At 40.8% G+C, this 16161-nt stretch overlaps 1 protein-coding gene across 1 annotated transcript; it reads right to left on the reverse strand.

Moving 5' to 3' along the window:
* Positions 1 to 347: 347 nt before the first annotated feature.
* Positions 348 to 15085, reverse strand: cep85 (centrosomal protein 85). Its single transcript, XM_058083629.1, has 14 exons — positions 14980 to 15085; positions 13562 to 13618; positions 13326 to 13460; positions 9215 to 9975; positions 7991 to 8118; positions 7722 to 7839; positions 7442 to 7627; positions 6005 to 6157; positions 5773 to 5927; positions 5571 to 5688; positions 3414 to 3464; positions 3227 to 3334; positions 2906 to 3149; positions 348 to 1658 (listed from the first exon to the last, which is right to left on the reverse strand). The coding sequence occupies exons 2-14, from the start codon at positions 13599 to 13601 to the stop codon at positions 1495 to 1497; spliced, it is 2361 nt and encodes a 786-aa protein (XP_057939612.1). The 5' UTR covers positions 13602 to 13618; positions 14980 to 15085; the 3' UTR covers positions 348 to 1494.
* Positions 15086 to 16161: the final 1076 nt, after the last annotated feature.

Raw genomic sequence — 16161 nt, forward strand, 5'->3', positions numbered from 1 at the left:
TACGACGTCATTTGCAGCGTTGCCTGCGCGTCCAGGTACATTGGACACATAGTCAAGGAAGTGCCTTTTTATAACGGATAAAATCCGATTTACGCATATACCGGATATAAATCCGATATATGCGTAAAACAGACATTTTCCGGTATACGCATATAACGGATTTCGCTTATAGGAATAATTGAATCCGATATATCCGAGGTTTACTGTAGTTTCATGGAGTTGGTGCATTGGTTATATGTTGTGGTCATTGTGTATGTCAGGCATCACAAATTGTGTGTAAACAATCGAGAAAAACTGTAAAAGTTGGCACCCAGTAAAGCAAACAACAAAACTCAAGCTGAAAAAAATACAATTGAACATCTTTATTTCTAAAATCTGGAAATACAAAGAAGGACAAAAATATGAAGATATAAACATTTTCTCCCTTTTTGGAAATTAGATGAGATGTTAAGGCATGCAGAACCTGACTTTTTCCAAAGATCCATTTTGTGCTAGTTCAAGTCAAAAAGGTCCCATGAAATGGCTTGTATGCTGGTTATTGTTGCATAATTGTGTAAAAAAAAAAAAATATGTCAAGTATTCTTTAAATGGCTTATTTCATTCGGGAAGATCATGAATTGACTGAAGTAAGATGAACAGTTGAACTAACACTTCATGGAACCTTTAGCATATTGTTAATGTTGTTATGGGGGGGCACATGAATACTGCACGTAATACTGGTTCTTAGTCATACGTCACCAATGAGTCAACCTTAAAGATAAACATGGAACTAACATCTTATTGAACGCCGTACTAGCATTGAACACGCTACATGCTACATTCAGAGACAGGGAATGTATGGACTATGGACTAAATGTCATACTGGAAGAGCTAGCTTTGATTGGTCTAAAGTGAAAGAACAGGACTGGAAGGCACCTTGGTGGTGTGTTGAGGGACAAGCAGGTCTACAGGAAAGGTCCGGCTGGGAATTGAAGGGGGTGCACTCGCTAACTAACATTTGGACTTTTATCATCAGGACCGGCTTTCTTTGGTAGGTTTGAAGGCCTGATGGTGTCAAGAGTGCTGGTTTTGCTTCCAAGTCTTCTACCTCCTTAGAGCATAGCAGATGTTCCACGCTTCGCCATTCTAAAATCATGGCACGGTGCTAACATCGCTATGGCAACACGTACAACAGTATGTTCAGTTGATTGTCAACCGGTTTGTCAATCATTTCCCCCCGCAAAAGAGGGAAATCTATAGTTGAATAAATTAAGATTTCGGGGACTTTCACACACAAGTTTAAGACATGTTTGGTAAATGATCGTCTATCACGTTAAAAAAAATAAAAAATATTCAAGGATCAAGTATTAGAGGTAAGTTATTTTTGCGTTAGCCCTTGGACGGTTGTGTAGGAAGACACACACAAACACACACACACACACACCAAATGATGAGGGCTTTCCTTTGCTTCACATCCTGATTTATGTCTGAGATGCTCCTGAGGTGCGATGGAGGTTATTGGGTGATGCAGGTGTCACCCATGTCTTGGGCGTAGCGGTCCAGTATCACGTTCCGTAACTCTTCCACGTCGCCACGCAGCTGCTGCGCTTCAAGCAGCTTCTTGTGGAGCACATCTGGATTCATCCAGTCCTCGTCCTGCTCCGACACTGGTATGGGTGCTGGGAAGACAAAGGGGACACATTTAATATTCTATTGGAAGTACTGACCTACTGATCTAGTTAGTACCTACACGCCACAAGAGGGTGTGTGTGCCATATATTTTTACACACAATTGTGTGTAAAAATATATGGAAATTTCATTCATTCACTGGGCTGCACGGAGTTCAAGTGGTTAGCGCGCAGGCCTCACAGCTAGGAGACCAGGGTTCAATTCCACCCTCGACCATCTCTGTGTGTGAGTTTGCATGTTCTCCCCGTGCATGCGTGGGTTTTCTCCGGGTACTCCGGTTTCCTCCCACATTCCAAAAACATGCTAGGTTAATTGGCGACTCCAAATTGTCCATAGGTATGAATGTGAGTGTGAATGGTTGTTTGTCTATATGTGCCCTGTCCAGGGTGTACCCCGCCTCTCGCCCAAAGACAGCTGGGATAGGCTCCAGCACCCCCGCGACCCTTGTGAGGATAAGCGGTAGAAAATGAATGAATGCCAGAAATAAAGTAAAGTGCAACTATGTAGTGAGAGAAAAATATTGTGTGCAAATAGGTTAAGGTTTATTGGTTTACTGACATTTAGTAGTAGTAGTAATCGTAGTATATAAGTAGTTTTAAACAAGTTAAAACACTTCTATGTTAGGACTACGTTAAAAAGCCATAGCATTTCAGTATGTGGAATCAAACTATGGAATGGATTGAGTAAGACCCTCAAACAATGCACAACGATGAGCCAATTCAAGAAACAATACAAGCAGTTGATGTTTGCTAAATACAAGGATGAAGAGTCTTGAACCAGTCATGATGTGCTATACATATCACTATATTGACACTTACTATGGTAACCATTATGTCATTGGATGGTCACATCACCTCGTACTTCGGTACATGACAAAAAATTCAAAAAAAAAAAACTAAAAATTTTTTTTAGGAAAGCAGGAAGTGAACAAATGCAACAGTTACTGATTGTAAAAGTACCAGAAGGGGTAGGATTTAATAAGCTTTGCTTCTTCCTACTCCTTTTGGACATGTGGAACTGTGAACTTATTATGGGATGCACTCAATTGTAATCTGATGCATGTTCAAATGAAATAAAACCATTACCATTACATTACAGTTTCAATTTAATGAGACAGTCATTTAAATTTTTATGCCAGTTAAGCCACTGCATTCACCCCAATATAGGACATTCTTCCCCCTAAAAAGATTTTTTAGAGCTTTTTGGTTGGTATTTACATGATTAAATGAATCTTACTTGTGAGGCCAAGCAGCAGTGAGAGGTTGGGGTCTTTTCCCTGAGCCCTTTGGGTCAAAATGCTGCACAGGGAGCGCAGGTCACTGAGGCAGGTAGCGATCTCCTTGTGGAGCCTCTGCGTCAGGCGGGCACCAGCTGGCTGCAGCGTGGAGGACGCCTGGCTGGCGGTCCTTGATTCCGACTCGCTCATCTGCTCCTGCAGGGTCAGATTCTGCTCCAAAAGTTCCTGGTTTTGGGCAGAGAGCTGGAAGAAGTGGTGGAGAGCAGATGTTATAGGATGGAAAACCATGAATAGATTTATTGATATGCAACTATCGAAACCTCTTTCATGGCTACGTGGAGCTCAGACATGTTTTGCTCTTTGGCCAACACGTCCTCTCTCAGAGCCTGGGAAGTGTTCTCTTCCTCGGACATCTGCACCTCCAAAGCCTGCAGAAGAATATACATAAAGGGTTAAGAGATAGCTGGGATAGGCTCCAGCAAGCACAATGATGATGTGATGAGTTACCTGGATCTGAGAGCTGAGCTGCTCCATCATCATGTGCTGCTTCTCAATAACCTGCAGATGAAGTAGCAGTTTATTAACAGACCCGACTTAGCAATTCTAGCAGTAGCTATGCAACCCCGTTAAGAGTCACTCAACACCGTTTATGACATTGTAGAGTAAATAAAGCCAGAACTTAGAATTAATTTTCAATGAAACATGTCAGCGGTGTGAAAGAGACAAGAAACAAACATTCTACGTGTGTCCAATCCACGTCTACAAACTATGTGCTAGTCCTCCATTGCAAGTGGTCATCTGTGCTTGCCGTGACCTTCCCAGTTTCAAAAAGCAACTAAAAATCCACCTCTTTAAATCGGTTTTTAATGTCTAACTTTTTTTATCTCACTGCTGTGCCCCGCCCTGCTTTTACTTATGTTTTAACTGTGTATTAACCAATGAATGTTGTATTTTGGTGTGTCTTCTATTCTGTTTACTTGCTTTATTCAACTCCATTCTTCTGTAAAGTGTCTTTGAGTATTTTGAAAAGCGCTATACAAATAAAATGTATTATTATTATTATTATTATTATTGATATTTGGTCAATGGCAAAAACTGGCAAAAGTGGTGAAGAATAGGAATCGACTGATATGGTTTTTTTCGGGCCGATACCGATTTTTTCCCATCACCCTTAGCTGATGGCCGATTTTGCTTGAGCCGATATTTGTGGCCGATACTGCTTTTGCTTCCTCTATTTCCATGAAAAAAATGACAATGATAACAAATATTACAAGTTTAAACAAAGTTTAAACAAATATCTATTGTAATGTAAACACAGTAGGATTCAGTTTTCTTAAACACATTTAAACGGCATTATCAACTTTAAAAGGAATAAATATTCAACCATGTGCAAAACATTTCTGTCGTAGTTTAAGTTTTATCTAGCATCGATGTGATGACTGCTCCTCCGCCTCCCCACACACACACACAAACACATCACACTGACACAATTTAGTACGAGATATAAAATATTTTCCTCATCATTAAAGTTTGTGTTGTGCACGCTAAAGACCTCTGATAGCAGACACGGCTGCTCGGAGTGCTCAGAGAGAGCGCACACACATAACACGACACGCATTTAACCTCAGCCCGGCGTTGGCTGAATGAAAGTCCTCCAAACACCATGGGACTGAATTGCCAAGGTTGCCATTAAAGCGGTGTTGCTAACAGCTGTACATATTAGCCTCCAACTACATCAACAGCTCCCTAATTCCAACGGTAGGCACTTTTAAAGATGAAGCATTCAGCAGCATTCCTGCTTTTCACACCACACAAACTAAACTATATTTTCAAGCACATATATTGCATGCACTTTGTGTTCATGTTTCAAATCAACTTTATTTGTAGAGCACTTTTCCCTGCAAAGACATGCAACACAAAGTGCTTTACAGAATTAAAAACAATTACCACAATTAAAAGGAAAAACAATTACTAAAACTACTGAAATTCCTATTTCAAAGCAAACTAACTGTTAGAGGATAATTCAAAGTTGAAAGCAGGCTGCACGGCGGTCGAGTGGTTAGTGGTCGAATTCAATCCCACACTCGGCCATCTCTGTGTGGAGTTTGCATGTTCCAAAAACATGCTAGGTTAATTGGCCACTCCAAATTGTCCATAGGTATGAATGTGAGTGTGAATGGTTGTTTGTCTATATGTGCCCTGTGATTGGCTGGCGACCAGTTCAGGGTGTACCCCGCCTCTCGCCTGAAGACAGCTGGGATAGGCTCCAGCACCCCCACGACCCTCGTGAGGAGAATGAATGAATGAATAAAAGTTGAAAGCGTTCCCTTGTGATTCACCACTCTTGCAGTGGGGGAGGGGTACCGCGACTGCGTGTGTTGCAGGGTCCTCCGGCAACACATAGCTGCCTGGCGGATGCATGTCTGTAAATCATGCGTATCGGCCAATACAATTCAAGTAAAGAACGCAAATATCGGCCCAATATATCGGTCGATCTTTAGTTAAGAATGCTTATGTTGCTACTCAGTAAACAGTACATAAGTGTGTACACTAAATAAAGTTCTTAAAATAGACATATTGCTCCCGGAAATGGTTGGCTGGTGATGGGTTTATTTATTTATATAAGCTGAGTTGTTTTCCATGGAAATGTTTGCTAAGACAAACCTTTTTGAGTCGCTGCTGCTCCTCTCTTAAAGTGATGTTTTCTCCTCTGAGTTTCTCCATGTCCAGCGAGGGAAGTCGGGCTCCATCTTCAAGGCCCTGTTGCACCCGCTGTTGCATCCTGAGGGAGATGCATGGTGCATAGAGGTGAGGACAGTAATGATTAAGCGATAGGTACTAGATGTATATGTGCTTGCATGCGTACTCTGTAATAGTGGTCAGCAGGTCTCTCTCCCTTCGCTTCTGCTCCTCCAGCTGGGCATCCTTCTCCCGTAGTTGGAAGCGTGTCGCGTCTAAAGAGGCCTCCAGTTCTTTTACTTTCTCTTGGAGCTGAGCTGCTTGTTGCTCGGCGTCCTGAAGCTAAAAGGCACAAACAACAAAGATCGGGATTCAATGTTTTTTTCCCCTCCCCCAGTTAAAGCCACAACTACGCTTACCTCCTTGTTCTGGCTCTGGTAGTCCTCCATGGTGGGCAGGTCGGCAAGGTAGCGCTCCAGTGTCTCAATACGCTGCTGGTTCTCTCGCTTGAGATCCATCTCTTTCTGACACTTCTTCTTCAAGTTGTTGATATGCTTGTCTCTACTCCGGATCTGCACATTAAGTGGAAGATGTTGGCAGGGTCATTCAATGATGTCAAAGACGTGACCTACTTCTTGCTAACATTTTATCTATACATTTAGAGGACTTCAAGATCTTTCTTTAAACAGAAAAAGTCTCAATGGATAAGTATCAATTTGTAACTGCACATCTTTTTTCCATAACCCCTCGTGGTTTACGACCTTATGGTAATGGTAATGGTTTTATTTCATTTGAACATGCATCAGATTACAATTGAATGCATCCCATAATCAGTTCACAGTTCCACATGTCCAAAAGGAGTAGGAAGAAGCAAAGCTTATTAAATCCTACCCCTCCATCTCGTACTTTTACAATCAGTAACTGTTACATTTGTTCACTTCCTGCTTTCCTAATATAGTTTAAGGTTTGTTTTTTGTTTTTTTTTTAAGAAATTGTTGATGAAACGGCACATGATGTATATTTGATACTATGGGTGACACGAGACAAGACGATACATAGGGTTGGGTTTCCGAGAACAAGGCGAGATCCAATTTTAGCACTGTTTTTTTTCCACAGTACTGTACTGTAATACTTTTACAGTAATATACTGTTGTTGTCGATCACAGTAGCACACGGTAAAATAACAGTTACTTACATTTGTTCACTTCCTGCTTTCATAATATGGTTTAAGGTTTTTTTAATATTTTTTGTCCCGTACCGAAGTAGGAGGTGATATGAGCATCCAATGACATAATGGTTACCATAGTAACAGTCAATATAGTGATATGTATAGCACATCATGACTGGTTCAAGACTCTTCATCCTTGTATTTAGCAAACATCAACTGCTTGTATTGTTTCTTGAATTGGCTCATCGTTGTGCATTGTTTGAGGGTCTTACTCAATCCATTCCATAGTTTGATTCCACATACTGAAATGCTATGGCTTTTTAACGTAGTCCTAGCATAGAAGTGTTTCAAATGTACTTCTTCCCTGAGATCATATTTCTCCTCTCTTTTAGAGAAGTATTGGATGACATTTTTAGCTAATTGGTTATTTTTAGCCTTGTGCATTATTTTAGCTGTTTGAAGATGAACTATATCAGCAAGTTGAAGTATTAGTGATTTTAGAAATAAGGAGTTAGTATGTTTTCTGTAGGCGGCATTATGAATTATCCTGACTGACCTTTTTTGCAGTACATTTAGCGAGTGAAGATTACTTTTATAGTTATTAGCCCGTATTTCCACACAATAGTAAGTAAGATATGGTAGAACCTTGCAAAACATATTGGGGAAGTTAAAAAGTGCAAGCACACACCCTCTCTTCCTGTTTCTTCATCTCTTCTGTGTGCCTCTCACACGTTTCTTTCAGGCTGTCAGTCAGCCGCCTCGTCTCAGCTTCCACTGCGCCCAGCCTACGTTCGGCCTCCGCCTTTTCCAGGGCGGCGCAGTCTGTACGCTCTGCAAACTGTGCCCTCAGGAACGTGTTCTCTCGCTGCGCTTCCTGTAACATTGTCATGTGAGTGGCTGCGAGGTGCTTACAGAAGTGCAGCATGTGACATCACGGGGTTTTGCAGTACGGTTTGCACACTACTAACCTGCAAGCGTAGCAAACACATATCCCCAAAGGGAGCGCCTCGGCCCAGGAAGGCTCCATGGACTTGCAGCTCGCTTTCCCTCAAACGCTGTTCCAGCTGAGTCATATGCTGCTTTTGTCTGCACAAACAACAAAACCAAGCACACATGAACAACAGTCAACAATTATTCAACTCCAACTGCGCCGTCTTTACACAATTGTATTTATCTCTAAACAAAGAACAGGCAGCTACAACTTAGGACAGCTAAAAAGACGAGTGGGAACACTTGCCGCTCTATTATAAGCTCCTTCTCCTTTAGCAGACCTTCGTTGGCTTTTATCAGAGCGTCCAACTTGCCAGGATCTGTGTGCATGGCTGCTGGATACAAAGACGGGTACGGGCCCACTCCAGCACTCATCTGGAACCGAGAGACAATGAAAAGACTTGACATCATCATACATAACTAGTCGGCCCTCACCAAATAGCACTTCAAATTTTGAGACTTCACTCTATCACGATTTTTCAAAATAAATGAATAAATATTTGCCGGCCTATTGTTAATCAAGGAATATGCATATATATAAAAGCTAATTCAATGTATGTTTGCCTAAATTAAGCATAAAAAAAAACTAAAATACAAATATAAGGCATTCGGAAGACAAATTCAAAGATCTTAAATGCACTACTCTACATTGGTCACAAGGGGTCAGTAATGCTACCGTAATGTTCGGTGAGACAGAAGCACCTCAACAACGAGCATTTATGGCAGCCCTGAATGATCTGCCACAAGAATCCATAATAAAAATCACCAATAAAAAAAAAACACAAGCTACTGCTGCAGCTGTAACCCACACCAGGCAGAAACTGAACCCTCGACATCACTTCCTTCCTGTTTACAGCAACACAAACGAGCATTGAGTCTAATTTATGCCTTAAATGGTTTATATTTATATTATATATTGATTATAGGGATGTTATTTCATGTCTGGGGGCTCTAATGTTAAAACCTGTAGTGAGAAAGTTGGAAACAGGGTTTTCTATGTTCTAACTATGAAAATATTTAATTTTCAAATAAGGAATCCTATTATCCAATTAGTGATAAATGTGGGTCCTGTACAAACTGCGGATGGCCACCCACAACATTTACAGAGGAAGCACTAAAAAAAAAAAAAACATAGGGAAACAATGGAATTCCACATTAGATATTTATATCTAAAATGTATTCATTCAAAAAAAAGTCAAGCCATCCGATATAAATCTAATTCTAGGGATAATACCTCCAGCTTCAAAGTAGGCCAATGTGTCTGTATGCCTCCGGGCTTTGTATGGTCTAGCTCAACATTAGTTTTCCAATGACCATCTCTGTCAGGAACCCAATTTCTGTCCCACTTTTCTGTTCCAAAAGCAAGTGTGTCCCACTGGATTAATTTTCCTCGTGTTGCTCACGGGAATAACAACAAGAACAAAACTGCTTTTGAAAGACCAGCAGGTTGCACCATAGAATGAAAACATACCTGCATTTGTTCTACGTGCAGACGTAAACTCTCCATCTGCTGCTTATGATGTTGCTGCCAGCTTGGTAGTTCACCACATCTGTCCTGGCGTAACGGATCGTAAGCTTTGGTTCCCGTGTGCTCCCTCAAGAGAGCCTGCGTCTGCAGGCTCAGTGGGCTTGCATAAACACCAGTAGGTCCAGCGCCACCAGGCCTTGGAATGGACGAGTCACCGGGGATGGGAACGGAAGGCCTGGCCTCAGGAAGAACTTTATAGCTGTGATCCATACCTCCTCTGTAAGCCTCCGACGACATACAGTCTGGGTTGTCTCTAATCCCTGTGGTCTGTAATCGAAGTCTGACATCAGGGGTTAAGCCCCCCAACAGGACCGACTGATTGAGGGTAGGTTCCACAGCGGGCGTGTCAAATTTTTGATCTGTGGGGAAAAGCGAGTGATCCAGCCCATTGACGAGGCTTCGATACCGGCTCAAGCAGTCTGGCTTCAACCCAGCAGGGTTGCTTCCCATTGCGGTCTGAGCATCCAGATTGGGAGATGACGCCGACTTGGAAAGAGAGGACGATTTGGAGGTGGAGCCACTCGAGGCCCGAGACATCGAGGAAGACCTGTTAGCCTCCACAGAAGACAGAGAGTCCTCCTGGACATTTGCCTGGGGCTTTGGGGCCGAGGCTCCGGCCGTGGATGGCATGACATGTGCTGTCGGTATAGGGATCTGACTGCGAATGGGTTGGAAAGCGGGGCTGCTCCTGGAACTGCAGAAATCTGCAACCCAATTACAAAAGGGTAAAATTAGCAACACATTATCTCACTGTTCCATATACAGATGTACAGAGGAATAGCAGCGCAACACGGAACACTGCAGGGTCTGTGGGTGGCCTACTTTGTTGTCGAATAATCCACCCTCCAGCTCAAATAAACAAAAGGTGTCACTATTAAACGTGGTAGCTTTGATGAGGCTTGCATGGCGATGCTGTGGTCACATGCAAGACCGAGGAACACCCTCAAATTACTCATGTACACACCCAAAAATGTTGATCTTATTACGTAACTCCAAATGATTGCGACATGATATTCCAAAACAGATACCTGTTCAAGTCTTGAAACCAGACAGTCTTCCCAAAGCCACAAGCCCATTAGTCCCCCTTGCATTTTAATGCTGAGCCCGGCTGAGCAGCAGGACACTTTAAATCCAAACCGAAGTCCGAGACATGCATTTCTCAGCAACAGTGAATCACTCCGAGAAGCCAAGCTGACAGCGACACAGCGGGATAGGCCTTGTGTACAAAAAGAGTATGGTCCTGACCAAGAGTCCCAGCAGCCAGTACCGAACACTGAGCAAATACATCCAACTAGGCACACACAGGAAAAGGTTAAGGGTATTTATAGCCCACCTCTCAAGTTACAGAGTGATCTGCGGGTGACGCTTATTTAAGCACCTTTCCTCCACCCCTCACATCACATGCGCATCCACATTTGAAGTGTTTTTGTTGTTGTTGTGGTTGTTGTTGACTTGTTTAAACCACAGCTTCCACCAACCAGACAATATTCAATATCACTGTAGAAGTATAACCATGACAAAAAGACTGCAAAATGAAAGGCTTTCAATGTTGAATGCAAAATAGGCCTCAAGGGGTCCTGAGTCAAGACTGGCTAGAACAAGTTGAAACTACTCAGCAGGCATTCCTTCCTTTGCAAATTATATAACATTATAGTCACCTGGAACTGTATAGCACACACTTATGGCAAAGTCATGGCGGCTGCAGTTGAAAATACTGCAAAAAGTACACACTTTCTAGGGTTTTCTAGAGTTGTATATCCATTCGAATCCTGCAACGCGCCGTTTCGTTCGCAACAGGTCTTTACCGAGGCTAAATTTGGACTTAATTGTCATGTTGCTCGGCTTTAGTGTCACTTTAAGTGGCGGCGCTAGGAGTAACATCATGTTCAAGCATTGTGACATAACCAAATAGAGATGTGCAAGAAAGGGAATACAGATATTACAGCTGACACCCACATCCACATACTGTGGTAAACCCAAAATGTGTGAGATGTTTGCTTTAACTAAACTTCACTCACCCAAAGAATGTTGTTTTATGAGGTTCAGAAGTGGAGTCCAAAGTTAAACATGGGTAGTGGGTTTTATTTTGAACATGCATACAAAGGTAGGAAGAAGCAGAGCTTATTTAATCCTACCTTCTCTCTATTTCACATTAATTCAGGGGTCTCAAACTCAATTTACTTGGGGGCCACTGGAGCTCGGGTCTGGGTGAGACTGGGCCGCATCAGGTTTTCAAAAAAAAAAAAAAAAACGCATTTATTAAAAACAAAAAAATTTTTAAAACTTCCCATTGGTTCCAATTTTCTACAAGAAAAGCTCTGATAAAACATTCCACTGTTCTCAAATATCTTACTTTATATCTTACTTATATATATATATATATAAAATAATAATAAAACGGCAAATAATAACTTAAGAAACCACATATAGATGGTGGGTAGACAAATTATTTTTTTCAGATTAAAATTAACAAAGCATTATTAGAGCCCTGTAGACATGACAAAACACGACTATAGTCACATTTATACTTTTTATTTACAACATATTGCGCAACTGCAGGGTCTTGTGACACATGCTAACTCGCAAACTAGAGAGCGAGCGACCTAAACGGTAGCCTTCAAGTTATTTCCTTTAAACTTAAATAGCCAAAAACTTACCACTTCCACATGAATAGGGAGGATAACTATTAACAGATATTTAACCTTTAACATGAACATTAATCAAACGTATAAATTTTTTCTGGGTACATGATACCATACAGCATCCATATCAAACTTGCGCGGGCCGCACTAACGTTAACCTTTCATATCAAGCGGCCACATTTGGCCTGCAGGCCGCGTGTTTGAGACCCCTGCATTAATTACTAATACATTTCTTGGTGCTCCAAGTGCTTTGTATCTTTCCCTGCTTCTTCAAGTCTCGTCCTTTGTTAGCGATGTCAATAGCCACATTTAACTCTTTTGTAGTACCTTGACATCATCCCGTAGTGACTTGGTATCCTTGCACAGTGCTCTATTTTCCTCCTTAAGGTTTATGAATTTTGAAGTTTGCTCTTGTCGCTCTGCCATCTGCCACTTCAAGGAGTGAAATAACGTGAAATTATTGCTCTCGAGAAGATCTTGGAATTCTGGAACTGGTTTTACATTCGAGGCACCATCCTCCTCATCAAACAGCAGGACTGGCCCCGTTTTCTGATTTTGGACCCGGTATCATTTCGCTTGCGTTTGGCATTGTTACTAGGCAAGCCCTTTGAACTTCAAGAGTTAGTCAGTTAGCTTGGCTTGCTCACAGCTGTCAGCCCTTGTAACCCGTTTGTTTGAAAGAATCGGTACCACTCGCTAAAGTTGAGGGTTTCAGCAAGCTGTTCTGATCTCGTGTTTGTAAAGTGTAGCCAGGAACGCACCAAAGTAGTTAAAAACTCAAGTATCATCCATCACTCTTGTGAGACTGCAGCTCAGTATGTAGCAGTGACAGTCACATAAATAACTTGTAACTTAAAGTATAATGGCTAGTGACAGCAGTAGCACGACTAGCATCACAGAACAAGAAATAAAGCTTTTTCACAGTGAAGTCAAACCACTTCCTCTACCCGTATTTGCCAAGGTAATAGAAAAAAAACTGAAGAATGTTAACAGAAGCCAGCAGACTGGTGTGCTAACCAGGTTATGGACTAATAATAAAAAGTGTTGTTTCCATAATAAAAAATGTGTCCACTGAAAAGAACATAAAAAGATAAGACATTGCTGTCATAGCCCTTAAGGCTAATGCAAGCAAAGCTGTCGTCATGGAGACCTGGGACCCCATCTGTGCAGTCCAAAACAAGAACTTGAGGGCTTTTTCTGTGGTTATAGGGTATGTCAGTGACACCAAACACTGCTACGGATTTAACAGAACATTTCTACAACAACCACTCCTAGCACTCAGCAGTGTTTACTTCTTTTGTCCAGTGTCCAAACTTTTTAATTCAAGGTCACTGTGACAGCGGTCTATTGATACTGCATCAAAGAGCTGCAAAAAATACACACTCATTGAAGAAAGAACAAGTTAAAGTCACCTTCTGTGCTGTCCGATGCCGGGGTGCCAAGACCAGTGTCCCCACTGTTAGACGTTCCAGGCCGGCAGCCAAAACTACTCCGAAACTTCTCCGACACAGGTTGTGTCACCAGCCATTCCATGTCAGCAAACCGGGCTAGTTTACATTTGTAAATGGAACAATGGCAACAGAAGTGAACGTCAACAACATGCTTAATGGGAAAACGTGAAAGGAGAATGTAGCAGTGTCAAGCCTACCAGCTGGTTTGGATTCAGCGTATCTCTGGGAGGTTGTCATTCCATACACAACATGCCCTGAAACATGAGAGGAAAGGTTACAAAAAGGAGAAAGGAATGTGGAAGAAATAGGCAATATGTTGGCCAATAGAGGCAAATGTGTAGTAATGTCTTAATAATGATCCAAATCCAAAAACGCACAAGTACAAATACAACAGGAAGATGCAATCACAACGCTGCAAATGCCAAAAAAAAAAAAAAAACACACAAAACAACAACATGAGAGAAATGCTGCAAGTTCATGGAACAAACATAACTTGGCCAGGCTACCAGGGGAACCAGACCTTTTGGGGGGGGGGTTATAAGTTTATAACAGAAGGAATGGAAAAGGTAAGTTTTTTTTAATGTCTTTGTTAAACACTTACTAAATCATTTGTTTTAAAATACTGCAACATATTACAGCCAAGTGTTCAACAAAGAAATAATGAAAATCTACCTTTTCCTTCTGTCTCTTCACACATCAGCCTACTTTCTTCTTGTGTCGTTAAAGACAGACAACCGTTGGCTCCCCTGGTAACACCAATTCCCTCTTGTTAAGTTAAGTATGTGTGTTTTTGCATTGGCAGCATGTTTGCATTTGGTCTCGATCCTGCAGCGTTAATGTGATTGCAGTATTTTTAATTTGCAGCATTTTCCCTTTTATCCATTTAATGCAATTGAAGTGTATTTGGTCGTTTCTGTTTGCTGTTGCCGTACTTCACATAATATTTAGATAATTATATTTAGCAGAAATTTGTAATGAAGACTGAATTTTTAAAAAACAAAACAACTTCTTTACTGTCAAGTGTACTATCCAGCTGCTGTGTCTCAACATGACCCAATAACCTCATCAACATGAACACTCTGTACCATTACATAATAGCTTTTCCAAACATATATGACCCCAAATAACTTCAGGGTGAACAAATATTAATACCCCCACCCTAATGGACAGACGCAGTCAGTGTGATTACACTAATCTAATCTGCTTTATCTAGTTAATTCATAAAGAAAATGTATGCCTCACTCGAACAAAAACGATTAAAAGGCTAGCCTGCGTTACCTGTGTCAAAATTGACTTCCTAAGAAGAGTCCTGGCTGAATAAATACAGGAATCTAAGCACAAATAACGTCAATACGACAATGGGTCATGCTGTCTCCGATTAATGTGGAATATGATGATGCTCTGCACCGTTAACACGTTAATCTATTTAATCCATGACAAACCTGCTTCCGTCCAACATGCTATAGCTAACAAGCTACAGCTAGCAGCTAACCCAATGTTCTCGTTCAGCGCCTACTCTTGTTTATCAACACTGAACGCTAAAACAATGACTTTCCTGGCATATTCGCCCACATGTTCACTTGCGCCGCTGTCAAACATGATAACGAATCGTTACCTGTCGCTGCTCATCGATGGGGTAAATTCGAAATCTCAGCCGAATCGGAAGCATCCGCACTCGCAACTGAACGCTTTCTGATGGCAGACAAAGCAGACGAGGCAACGTGGGCGCTTGTTTAAAGTCACAGCATCGCCCGTTGAGCAGCATCTGTTCTGCATATTTACCTAAAAGCCTGCCCTGTTTGGATTATTCCCCCTACATACTTCATGTTTAATACATATTTTACTAATTCTGTGTGCAGTCACAAATATTCAATCTATGCTCAAAAGTATGTCAATCAATAATACACTAACGTTATCCGTTGAGACAATAGTGCTGCAAAACTTCAAATCGAACAAACCTCCTACAATTGGACATAAAACCTAAAGCACGGTTTTAAATTGTTTAATGGAATTATTATGTTAAGACAATTAAATAGACTTAAAAGACGTCGATAAGTTAGAAAAAGAAAAGAAACGTGTATTCTGGCAACGAATGAATTGTGGCCTCGATTAATTTGAAACAATCAAGAATATACATTTCATTTCATTTCATTTTCTACGCTTATCCTCACTAGGGTAGTGGGAGGTACTGTTTTTGGTTTTTATTATTAATCAATTCCAAAACCTTAACCTTAGGAAATAATATAATAAAAAATAATAATAAAAATATAAATTATACAAATATCAAATATATATAAATAAAAATAAAAATATTTTTAAAAATAATAAATGTGTTGCAGACATTTAAAAATATTAAAATATATATATTAAATATAAATAATTATTATGTGTGTGTTTTTTTTTATGTGTTTTTATGTGTCGCCTTCTCTCTCCTGTCTCAATGAAGCCCGGAAGAGAATGTACCATAAATTGGCTCACTGAGGCGGTAATACCCCCTAGGGGTTAAAGGTAGGTACTACAAATAAGTGTAGTAAGATGGAGATGGATCAGGAAAGGAGAGTAGTTGATGCACTTCCTAAAAATAAAAATACTGCATGATACAGTTAGTTAAGGTGATTTAATGGTAGAGTGCTGGTTTTTAGGAATACATTACAGTTCTGTTCAAAAAACAGTAAATGGGGTGTAATTTAACAGATTTTCTTTAGTATTAACAGTAATGTACTGTATTAAAAAAAACACCATAATACTGTTGAAATCCTGCTGTAAATTTACAGCAATTATTTACAGTATATATATA

The sequence above is a fragment of the Doryrhamphus excisus genome, chromosome 10 (assembly GCF_030265055.1).
Source record: "Doryrhamphus excisus isolate RoL2022-K1 chromosome 10, RoL_Dexc_1.0, whole genome shotgun sequence".
Classification (NCBI taxonomy): Eukaryota; Metazoa; Chordata; class Actinopteri; order Syngnathiformes; family Syngnathidae; genus Doryrhamphus; species Doryrhamphus excisus.

Bases quoted from the DNA above. Each gene is read 5' to 3' on its own strand.
- cep85 (XM_058083629.1), bottom strand. From the start codon at position 13,601: ATGACAACCTCCCAGAGATACGCTGAATCCAAACCAGCTG. The intron at 13,461-13,561 runs GTAGGCTTGACA...AATGTAAACTAG, and splicing joins CGCTGAATCCAAACCAGCTG to CCCGGTTTGCTGACATGGAA. The intron at 6,158-7,441 runs GTGTGTGCTTGC...CTTAATGTGCAG, and splicing joins TGAAGAAACAGGAAGAGAGG to ATCCGGAGTAGAGACAAGCA.